This window comes from Corvus brachyrhynchos, unplaced genomic scaffold (genome assembly GCF_000691975.1).
Source record: "Corvus brachyrhynchos isolate BGI_N302 unplaced genomic scaffold, ASM69197v1 scaffold194, whole genome shotgun sequence".
Taxonomy (NCBI): domain Eukaryota; kingdom Metazoa; phylum Chordata; class Aves; order Passeriformes; family Corvidae; genus Corvus; species Corvus brachyrhynchos.
In genome coordinates this window covers 634745-646846 of record NW_008237890.1, presented here as the reverse complement: position 1 = coordinate 646846, position 12102 = coordinate 634745, and the positions used below count along the sequence as shown (strand labels likewise).

At 40.8% G+C, this 12102-nt stretch overlaps 1 protein-coding gene across 3 annotated transcripts in view; it reads right to left on the bottom strand.

The window, feature by feature from the left end:
* The window catches only part of RCL1 (RNA terminal phosphate cyclase like 1), a 31203-nt gene extending 19310 nt beyond the window's left edge, over positions 1-11893 (bottom strand). For 2 of the 3 annotated variants that reach the window (XM_008632545.2, XM_017732798.1), the window contains exons 1-5: positions 11875-11893; positions 10154-10225; positions 9137-9312; positions 2790-2864; positions 814-938 (exon numbers count right to left, since the gene is read on the bottom strand). In XM_008632545.2, the coding sequence (XP_008630767.1) occupies positions 814-938; positions 2790-2864; positions 9137-9196 (260 nt within the window). In that variant the 5' untranslated portion in view covers positions 9197-9312; positions 10154-10225; positions 11875-11893. Of the gene's footprint in view, positions 1-813; positions 939-2789; positions 2865-8936; positions 9041-9136; positions 9313-10153; positions 10226-11874 lie in introns of those variants that run through there. The other variant, XM_017732799.1, reaches the window with a different exon arrangement.
* Between the last annotated feature and the right edge of the window lie 209 nt (positions 11894-12102).

Sequence of the window (12102 nt, the reverse complement as noted above, 5' to 3'; positions counted from 1 at the left end):
TTTTGAGTAATCAATGCCAGATCATGTTTAGGACTCCCAATCACAAATTAAATTACAAGTTGGCCACTGCTTAAAACAGTTTTGTGTAAGAGATTTCTACCTTCTTCCTAAAATGACAGCAGATTCATGACAGATACCATTCAAAGGCCGCAAGAGAAAAATAAAACCAAAAAGAAACAAACCATCCAAAACTGACTAGATTTGCAGTTGTTTGAAAAAGTGAGGAGTTCACAACAGTATTTTGTGCCCTTATCTTCACGTGGAAGTAAAACCTTCTCCTCTTCCATCTGCAATGGTACTACCAAAGGCAAAGAGACAAAGAACTTTCTTTCAAAACACACCAAAAAGCTCAGTGTGTGCTGCAAGGTGTAAACTGAACTAAGATTTAAACTCCCATCCAGTTTCTGCTAAACTATTAACTGCCAAGATGTCACCTATTCAATGCACAACTAAACTACATTTGTTACTACTGAATTTACACACAAGGAACAATTTCTTTTAGTGCCGCTACCTTATGTGATGGTATTTTAACTTTTTCTTGCTATTGAAAAGATTTTAAATACTGCTAATCAGTTTTAAATTTATTTACTTGCTTACAGATATTTTTGAACAGCAATGTTTTGAACACAGCAGTTTTGAGACATGGTTCTGAAATCCAGTTGTATGACCCCTCCGTGTAATGTTACCCTGTGTTACCCAGATACATGCTCAGCAACATGGGTGCACTTCTGCGACTTGCAAGTTAGGGGACATTTTTTTAATAAGCAAACTCATTTAAAAGTAGAAAAACCAACTAACAAACAAAAAGGATACGCAGTTCCCCTGATGCGCTTGATTTTTCCAGGGTCTGTGAACTGAACAGGCTGCAAGACTTTTCTCACTGGGCAAGCAAACAGTATCTCTCCACCCCCTTTGGGAGGCATTCCTCTTCGGTTGATCTAGAACAAATAACAGAGGGAAAAAAGCAGGTTATTAAGTAGTATAAATTATGTATCTACACACCCCAAAATTACATTTTTATTTCACATAGTACAATATTAAAAAAAAAATTGCCCTAGGGTATATTACCATATCCTGCAGCCATAAGGAGGAGGAGGGGTGAAGATCCAGCAGGCAGGAATTGTGCAGCAAGATTGATTTATTTAATAATTTTACAAACTCTTTTATAGACTTTTTTCTTCATAGTCTAATTGGAAAAAGGACCAGCCACCCTTTGGGGTGATTGGCTAAAGTCCTTTGTCAAAAGTCCATTGTCAAAATATTTTCTACTATACTATAAACAAGACTTTTCAAGGCTGCAGTTGTTTGGTTGTTTACATAACTCTGTTACCTCTTCTGTGAGAAAGAAAAGTCTCTAACAGGCTTAGAAAATAGCAAGAAAATCCTTGCTAGCAGCATTTTTGTATCCACAATACAAAATGTTTTAAGTAGGGACATTGTAGGGACATTATGTGAATACAGGCAAGAAAACTACATCCTATAGGCAGAAACGGATTTCGCACCAAAACTAAAAGCAGGCGTTGATTTCCTTTTCACTCTCACATATAGTAAGGCATGGCTTCTCAAAAGGAAACAGTGCAAAACCAAACAAAAACATCTTTACCGAAACAACCTTGGCTTGAGACTTGTCTCTATAGCAAATCTGCACCTTGCTGCTGAGGAGACTAGAACTACTCAATTTGAGCTCAGTTGGTTAGAGTATGGTGTTGATAATGCCAAGGTCATGGCTTTGATCCCCATATGGGCCATTCACTTAAGAGTTAGACCTGATGATCCTTACAGGTCCCTTCCAACTCAGAATATTCTGTATGTGAGGGACTAGAATGAAATCATTCCCACTAACAGGTCTGTTTAGCCTGACCCAGTCCCACCATTCCAAACCAAGGGTGGAGCTGAAACATGGGCCAGTGAGTGGGTCTGGGTAAGGAGGCCCACAGCCAGACAGGGCAGGGCTGCGGGGAGCTGGAGGCCAGCCCTGCTGCAGGGTCACAGGAGTAGAGGCTGACAGTGTCAGGACAATAGAATGAAATCATTCCCACTAACAGGTCTGTTTAGCCTGACCCAGTCCCACCATTCCAAACCAAGGGTGGAGCTGAAACATGGGCCAGTGAGTGGGTCTGGGTAAGGAGGCCCACAGCCAGACAGGGCAGGGCTGCGGGGAGCTGGAGGCCAGCCCTGCTGCAGGGTCACAGGAGTAGAGGCTGACAGTGTCAGGACAATGACACGGGCACTTGGGCTGTGGGCAGAGTGGGTGGAAGCACCCCAGCGTGAGGTTTTGCAGAGCAAGGCACCAGCAGGCCCCAGTAGTGCAGCCAGGCCCTTCACACATTTCTCCAATCTAAAAGAAACCTGAACATTGTTTGAGATCCGGATTTACTGGGCCTCTGAAGACTGTAGTCTTTAAGAAAAGCTTCTTTGCTGTATTTTCCAAACTGAAAGCAAACCTCAACTACCCATATACAGATCCAGCCCTCCTACAGGTGAAATGGTTAACAATTCTATTTTGACTCCCTAGCCCCAAGCATGGGGCAGAATGAACAAGTAGAAATAAAAAGATAATAAATGAACTGAAAAGCGACAAAAAGCAAAAGGTTTCTTAGTTTTCTTTGGAGACTAAGAAAAGTCACTACTTTCTCCTTACCCTCTCTATCACTGTGTGGCTCGCAGCCACAACTAATTAATTATCTGTTGTTAGAGACAGAAATCCACAGCAAGCACATAGCCCTGTGAACTACTTCAGGAGTATCATTTCAACACATGCTTGAAAAGAAAGGAGCAAACTGTCTTACCTTGATATCCAGACTTTCACCATCAATTCCAAACTTCTTCAGAAGGGGTAGAGCTGTTGCCTTAAGGACATCAACCTATGGAACACAGAATTTAGTAAACAGACTCTCTATTGGATGCTAGGTTAGTCAGTAATTTTAAAAATTACTAAATTATGAGGTAACTAATAAAGACAAGTCTTCTTCATAGAAGGTATTTTATGGGAAGACATAGGAATGCAGCACAGAGAGCTTCATCTAGTTAGACTACCACAGTACATCGTTACTAAAACAATTTCCTAGAACAAATTACTGGCAGATGGAATTTCCTATTCTGGCTTTCTTCCTCAGCCTGATTTTGAATGCCATTATGTAAAACAGCTTACTTGTTTCTCTGAACATTGAAACATTTCTCCGAATATTTCTATTATTGAGAAAATAATATTCTTCTGTTATTACTACAAAATTCCTATAGCTAAATAAATTAATGCAAGAACCACTGCATTTTTTCAAACATCACTGCAAGAGCAGGCCCTTGATTTGGCAGAAAGTTCAATCTTCTGTTAACAACTTCTTTTTACCTGTTTCTAAGAAACAAACGTTTATAGATAGCTTCTATCGAAGCACTTAAAAGAGTCTGAAGTGGGCAACACATAATCAATGTACTCCCTTTTAAGCCAGGTGCTCACCAGTTTTAGGTCTGAATAGAATTATCCTTGCCATTGCTCTTCCTAATTCCTAAGACTACAGGGACTGCCCTCTTCTTCCCTCTTCTGAAACTTCAGTAGCTTTGCCAAAAGTGATAAAAATTATTTAGCTGTGCAACAGCACAGGGAGTTACCCAAGACAAACAGCTGTGGATTGACAGGATCAGGACAACATGACCAAAAAGAAACTAAACACAGATGAAGGAAACAGTCATGATGTAGACAGCATTTGAGGAGGCAGATAAAAAGCACCCTCTTTTCCATGCCTTCAGCCAGAATTCACAATTCTTGAGCTTCCTTTTGTCTGCTTAGAAGAGAGTGCAAGCCACTGACATAATAGTAGCACAAATGTGTGAACATTCTGTTAGAGGTACCTGAGGAGCTATGAGTGTATCTTGCAGTTCTTGTTCTTCAAATCCTGCTGGACAACATACTGCCTTTCTTACAGAGAGGCAGTTGGTGGTGTTTTTAATGGTAGTATCAGTATTTGAATGCCTTCATTTTAAAAAAACAAACTTGTAAGCTAATGCTTAACTTTTTATACTTACAAAGTTGATGGTGTTTTACAGACACGCCACCTTGATTTGGCCCTTCAGTGGTATTCATTAACTATACAAATTTGACTTTTGGAGCAAAGCCTTTACTAACATTCATATGCACAAGCATGTGAATACCACTGGCAGAAGTTTTAACAAGCGATCTGGTTCAAATTAAAATTACACAACATTTCTGCCTCCTGCTTATGAAACAAAACATACCAGTAAAAAAGAAAAGCTTTACTGTGTAGGTTAAGAACTCAAAAAACTTCAAGACTTGTCACAGTTTTCAGTCCTCAAATTCCAGGCATAATACTTATAGGTACCAGACAGACAAATAATAAGACTGACTGTTCCAATTTTGCAGTCTAAATAGAGGAGGCAACCAGAAGTATTTGAAGAACAGGAAAGGGCTGTTCTGCCTCACAGACAAGTGGGGAGTTGGGCAGGATGTGAAGTATTTCACCAAAAATCAGAAAACAGCAGCTCAACTGAGTTGTAAACCCATTTTTCTAGCCTTTTGCCTACCCTCAGCCATAAACCCCATCCTTCAGCTCCCCTTGGAGGGCAGTTTTCCACTTCAGAACAAACAACATAACATCAAGTTGCAGCAAAACAGATGGATTGTAAAACTGAGGGTATACCTCACCACAAATGACAACATGCTAAGTCCCATAGATACTGCTTATTTACAAAGCTGTGTAAATGCAAATCACTTCCCTTTAAAGAAATCTACAACAGCTAGGAAAAAGGAAGAAAAGTAACTTTTAGAATCCCTTATCCAGTGCAAAGATGTTAAAAAAAAACAACAAAAAACCCAGATAGCACTACAGCACATGGCTACCTAAGAAAGGGAAAAGCATCGGTTGGCCTGCATATCCATTAGCATTGCACAGATCATTGAGCCCCACCGTACATAAGTGTTGTTTCATGAAAAAGGGCCTACATTGGGACAAGGGGGAAGAGAAACAACAGAGTTTCACAAGGAAAAAAGAAAAGAAGGGAGAAGAAAACTCAGTAGGAAAAACTTGTTTTCTACAGACAACTGTTGAATTTTGATTAAGATTGAAGATTACTGCTCCTAAGTTAAAACTTCATACGCTAGTCTCATGTCAGCATGACAGTCATTTGAACTCAAAGCCCCATGGCATAGCTGTAAAAAACCTTCAATACTTGGAAACACAAACATTAAGAACAGTTATTCTAAAACAGGTTACTGCAGCTGTATCTAAATGTCAGAATAACAATACATAGAGACAGAAAGGAAAATAGGAGCTATCATTTGCGTGCCACCTCCATTTCCTTCAAACACACACTTTACAAAGACACCCCCTGCATACATAATCACTACACAGAGAAAGTTTTAAGTGCCTCAACCCAGACCCACATGGTTGGTTCCACAAGCTACCCAGGGTCAGATCTCACCAGTGACTGCACGGGAGAACATAATGCAAGTGTAGGATGCCAATGAACAGTTCAGGCTGGTATTCCAAAGGCTTATCTCTTCCTGACAAGCATAAGCAAAGTTGTATTTCTCTCACCCATTTAGGATGTGTCACTCACACAGTAATAATACTGCGCAATATTATCGTAGAATCATGGAATGTTTTGGGGTTGGAAGGGACCTTAAAGATCATCTAGTCCCACATGCCCCTGCCTAGGGCAGGGACACCTTCACTAGACCATGTCCCCATCCAACCTAGTTTTAAACACTGCCAGGGTTGTGGCATCCACAACTTCTCAGGCCGACCTGTTCTGTCTAATAACACTCCCAGTAATGTGTATAATATTATCAGTAGTAATGTCACCACAGTCCCGCTTGGAACAAGTGCATGTTCAGTGGCCACAGTATTCTTTTGGACTTACGCCAGTTGTCAAAGAGCTTTCCATTGCACCCTATTGGTGGGCTATTAATGTATGTAAACAAGCACTAAAGTAAACACACACTCATACTCCAGGAACCCAGCCTAACCTGTGCCTCACTGAACTCAGCTAAGTCTTTCCTTCCACAAGATATCCTTCAGAAACACTCTTCCTCTCACCTGGACCTCTTCTACTCTCCTCACGGCAGGAGATCCACAATATTCCCTTGCATCCACCTGACAAGGAGGTGTCTGGTAAAGAGCAACCTCAAACCACACAGCAATCACATCCCACAAATACTTTTGAGGCTGTGTAAAAGCCAAGATCTCAGTGCTGAGAGTGGACTTCACAAAGCCCAGTGGGTCAGCCGACTGTCCACTGCTACCTTGAGAGAAAGGTCACACTCCACTCCCATGGGAGACAGTCTTCCCTGAACTTCTTCAGTGTGAGTCCTTCCCACAGGCTCTTCACAAACTGCTCCAGTGTGGGTCCTTATGGGATCACAAGTCCTGCCAGCAAACCTGCTCCAGTGTGGGCTTCTCTCTCCACAGACCCACAGGTCCTGCTGGGACCCTGCTCCAGTGCAGGCTTCCCATGGGTTCACAGCCACATTCAGGCATCCACCTGCTCCAGCGTGGGGTTCTGCACAGGCTGCAGGTGGATATATGTTCCACTGTCAACATTTATGGATTGCAGGAGGACAGCTGCCTCACCATGGTCTTCATTATGGGCTACAGGAGAATCTCTGCTCCAGCACATGGAACACCTCCTATTTTTCACTGACCCTGCTGTCTGCAGGGCTGTTTCTCTCACATATTCTCACTCTTCTCTCCAGTGGCAGGTTCCACAGTTCCAGCCCCCCACTCTTCCTCCTTAAAGCTGTTACCCCAGCAGTGCTACCACCATCACTGATGGGCTCAGCCTTGGCCAGCAGTGGGTCTGTCTTGGAGCCAGCCGACCTGGCCTCTGTTGGATGAGGGGGAAGCTTCTGTCAGCTTCTTACAGAAGCCACCTCTGTAGCATCCCAGCTAACAAAACCTGGCCATGCAAATCCAGTACAACCCACCCAGTTGAAATAGAGATGTTCTTACATGAAAAGCAGCAGGGAAAACACCTAGCTCATTTTAAACTCCCACAATGTAGTCATATTGGTTTGCCTTTCCATCTTCTCCTTGGAAAGCAGAAAGCATACAGATGGATAAACAAATTTAAGCATTCCTTTTTGGGCAAGCATAGGTAACAATTGTTCACCCAGTTTATAAACACCCTCTGTCTACTGAAAAATAAAAGCCCAAATCAAATTAAAACCCAGTTTCCATTTACTTAAGCATACAAATCAATTAGTGTAGCACTTAAATTTGTGCTTTTAGTCTCAACAACCAGGAGAGCCACATTCTATACAAAACAACTTGTAAAAGTCCTTAAAGTCCTTATTGGTGTGCACCAGGATTAATGTTTACTCAGGCAAGTTAAATAGACACAAACCAGGTTTAAACCCATTTTAGGAGCTGGTATTCCGTGATAACCACTTAAAAAGTTAAGAAGTATGAGTCACAGTAACTGAAGTTGTTACTGTGTTGTCACTAACAACTACTGCGTAGCTGCTACTACAGCACAATGAACTTAAGATGTAACTCTTTACATGTATTTTATTTACATTAGTGTCAGGAGCTTGGAGTCAGCTGATGTATGCCAACCCACTTGTCTGAGCTTTCGCAAGTGTGAGCACCCTTCAAACACAAACTGGCCTTAATTCTTGCACCGATTTGAACTAAGATAGTTTAACCTCAGGCCCATGTGACTGATGCCCAAAAGGGGATAATTTCCAGAATCAAGACTCAGTTGCTTAGATGAGTGTCCGAACTTCCTTGAAAGCAATATGAAATTGGACAACTCTTCATCTCCAGGTTATGCAAGAATTTCTCCATAGTGATTAAATAGTCAACAAAAAAGGACTTATTTGATTCTTGCTACTTACCAGTTACATTAAGTACTTTTAATCACAATGACTGAAAGGGTAACAAAAAATGCTTCCTCTTTTTTTTCTTTTAGTGCTGTGTACAACCCACTTTGATTATCCTTTGACTCATATGGATGTCTTACAGAGACGCAGGTGAGAGAGGGAGTTTTTTAAATGACCAGGGAAGCACAGCTGAAAAGTCATAAATTCTAGCAGGACTCAGGGGCTCGTGTAGTATTGTAGTTATACTTCACAGGTATTTGTATTCACTTAAACTGGTTAAGTTTTCAGATGACTGTGTGTCCTTAACCTACTCAGAGGAAAACAGACAATGTCCAATCACGAGTCAAAAAGGAAAGAGTAATGCTGTTCTCTAAAAACAAGTTTATGTTGGGAGTTTTTGGAGAAAAATAAATAAAGAGCATAACCACTAATCATATTCAGCATTCTGAATGTCTCCCACAATTAGTTTTTGTAACAACACTGGTACAAAACAAAGGACTGCAGATCAGTAATAGAAATCAAGGCAAGCATTTCATAGCCATTTGACCTACCACACCTCTGGCATGCTTCTGAAGAACCAGAGAGTTATTACATACTTTTGTTACTGTAATTTCCTAATCACCATGTGACTTTTATTTCTAATAGAAAGAAGGCTTGACAGCAGCAGTGATATGACTATGTCCACATCCAACAGAAAAGAAAGATTCCTTCCTTTTTGCATTTTTTCAAATTTTAAAGACACTTTCTTCTTTATACAGTAAATACACATGTGAGTTAAGAGAAATAATCCATTGAAATCCTAAGAGAAGAGGAGAACCACACGTGTGGCAGGGCCCCACACTGCATTTAAAAGGAGTTTGCAGGGGAGAAGACAGGAGCAGTACAGAACTGAAAATCATAAGGGCGATTACAAACTGAAGTTTAGTGTGATACAGTTTAGCAGGTGCTTCTTTGACTGGAAGAGTTTGCTAATGCTGCAACAATGGATACTTCTGGGTGTGACAGATGATAAAAATGCAACATGTTTTAGACACTTCTTCCTAATCTTGTTATTTTAGGGGGAAAAAATATCCTCCTCTGATACTTAAACTTTAGTACTTACCGAAGGATCTACTTGATCATTTGTTACTCCCCTCAAGACAATCTTCAATGGGTGCTTCATGAAAGGTGCCAAGCAGAGCAAACTCTCCAAATAGTAGCCAATACCACGACTGGGGCTGCAGTGGTTAGACACTTCTTCCTAATCTTGTTATTTTAGGGGGAAAAAATATCCTCCTCTGATACTTAAACTTTAGTACTTACCGAAGGATCTACTTGATCATTTGTTACTCCCCTCAAGACAATCTTCAATGGGTGCTTCATGAAAGGTGCCAAGCAGAGCAAACTCTCCAAATAGTAGCCAATACCACGACTGGGGCTGCAGTCGTGTTCCAGCGAGCCTCCATACAGAAGACCAGGCTGATAATACAAGGTAGTACCTGGGGAAGAGGCCAGGGGAGCAAACCAAATGAGGGCACTGTAACAACACCGGCCATTACTACAGCATAAAAACACTTTGCAACAATGTATGTGGGCAAATCAGAGGCAGAAGACTATATGGAAAATGGTTGCACTTCCAGCACACTGTCTACATGTCTGCAGCTAATAAATGGGTCAACACATGAGTGTCTCTCTGTCCTGCACATCACTTTCCTCCTTTCCCTTCCCCCAAAACCAAGAGATTTCTTAGCAATCTCCAAGATGCTGATACAAGCAATTGCTATCCTCCACAGAAGCTAAACCTTCAACAGTTCATCAGGTCATTAGTGTCTTGGCATATTTGATGGTAATTCATTTGCTTTACTGACCAACTGAAAATCATCAGGATCCTTAAAAAAAAAAACCCAAAAAAAACCCTCAGACCAGGAGAGGTTTTTATGTGGGATGCTTCTCACTCTAATCAAACCCTTTACTAAGCATGAATAAGCAAGCAGTCTGGCTAAGAAGTTTGCCTCTGTAGAGGGTAAATCTTCTTTTTCTTCTACAAAAATTGATTCTGGTACAGAGGAACCTTTCCCCACTGAAATTCTGCATGCCTAACAAAATACTAATTTTAATTCTCGGGCAGTACAGTTTCCTTAGCTCTCTGCATTATGGTGGAGCACTGATGTTCTTGCATCTGACCAGTTATTGCAAAACTTGTCAACTTTGTTATTTCTGATCTTCTCAGTAAATCATATCTGAACACCTACCTCTGTCAAGACAAGACTTCGGTTCCACTGCAGAAACTGATAAATCCTGGAGACCAGAACAGACAAAGCAGAAAAAACCAGATCTTACCTGTTTGGTTTATTTCAATCCGTGAGCCATTGGTCACTTTGTCAATCAGGCGAATAAAACTTGCTTCAAAATCTAAGGAGTAAGAGCACAGACAGAATTATAAAGTTTCTTAAAAGTTCATCACCTTACTTGTATTTTTGCCCTTTCCTGCCTTCCACGACAGTAAGGCTACTCTCAAACTTCAAGTTGTGGTATAATGCTACCACATGTGAAAAGGCATCAGTAAAAACAGAGATGTTAATGTGAGCCTCCACGCTCATAAGCATCTCAAATCAATTGAGATGCCCTCAGATGAGGCAGCTAGACTAGTCACACTCCTCTCTCTGGCACACAGCACATAATACAAGTGGACATTTCTGACCACAGCGGCTTGAGAGATCACTCTTGCCCAGGATAAAATCTTTGACAATTTACATTTTGCTCTGTACAAAGCAAAACATACAAATCATAGCAAACAGGATCCCATATATTGAAGCATGACAACCTAATAACAGCTTCACATTATTCTGTGTAAAAGTGTTAGCTTAAAAGAAGGGGACATTTAGACACGAAGTGATGCTGCTGCGTAGCTGTTCCACGAAGTTGTCTGCAGAGTCTAAAATTTTCCATTTCCAAAACAGTTATGGACATACTTAGGGCTAGAGAAACTAAGTCTTCCCACTGCCTCTTTTCTTGCTTCCTGTGTTCACTATACTGTAGCAGTTGCTGCGGAAGTAATTCCTCAGTTTCTCTTGATTGTGTGGACTCTTACTCAGAGGCAATGGAAAGGACAAGCAAATTTAACCAAAAACAAAACCAAAAAATACCAACCAACCAACACCAAAAAGGAAACAACAACAACAACAACACTAAAAAAAAGCCATCCCAGGAGGAATATGCTAGTATTCCAGCACCCCAGCATGGTACAGACCCAATATCAAGGAAGATAGGTGAACATATGCAGAATTCAAAACACAGGTAATTTTAAGAGCCAACAGCATCTGCATAATTGTTTATAGGTTGCAAAACTCCCTTAACAATAACCCCAAGTTATTTCTTACACAGTAATCAGATTTTTCTTTCTCTATGTGACTGTAGGATGTAACAGATATTTAAACCACAGAGCTACCTGCAGAATTAACAGATTGTCAATATTTGCATAACATGATTGATGCCTCAGAACCAATACTGGTTCTTCTCTCTGTTATGACAATTTCTAAACTATGACAGCTTATATGTTTATAAAGTTTATATGACAGCACTGGAGCATCTTCCAGTGCAAGAGTGTATCCTTGTGAGCACACGTTTCACTCTTCAAGAACACCAGCAGCAGAGTTTACAAATGCTTCAGTAATGAAAAGTAAAAAAGAACTGCATGTTGATCAACATAAACCAGGATTTGTTGTTACTATTTTTCTGTTACAGTCACAGTTTACACTTGAAGCCATAATTTAAAAAGGCAGTTCAAATACTCTTTAAAAAACATGTCAATATCTACAAACCTCACCACCACCAAATGCTCCACGGTGATAATAAATACTTTGGGTCATGGTAAATGTTAAGTCAAGCACACAAGAATGCTTTGGCAGTTTCTGAGTAGATTTTTTAGCTACAAACTGAAGGCTCCTCAGGAGGCAGAGAAGCATCTACTCCTGTTCTGAACTTCACAACAGGGCTCCTTGCCCAAAAAATAACTGAACAATAATGTTTCTTCCTCAAACTCTATCCTATTGTTTCCTTACTTCAGTTTATGATGGAATTCATCCTGGTATGCCAAAGGCTTTGTACAAGAATGACGAGGGTCCTCCCTAAGAAAGGTGTCCCTGAAACAAATCTGCAGAAATGAGAATCAATGGATTTCACCTCTTTCACCTTTACTGTTTCGGCAAACCCTGACAAAAATCAAAGCATAAAATGTGACCCATTAAAACTGCGTGAACGTCAGCTCCCACAAACACACAGAGCACACG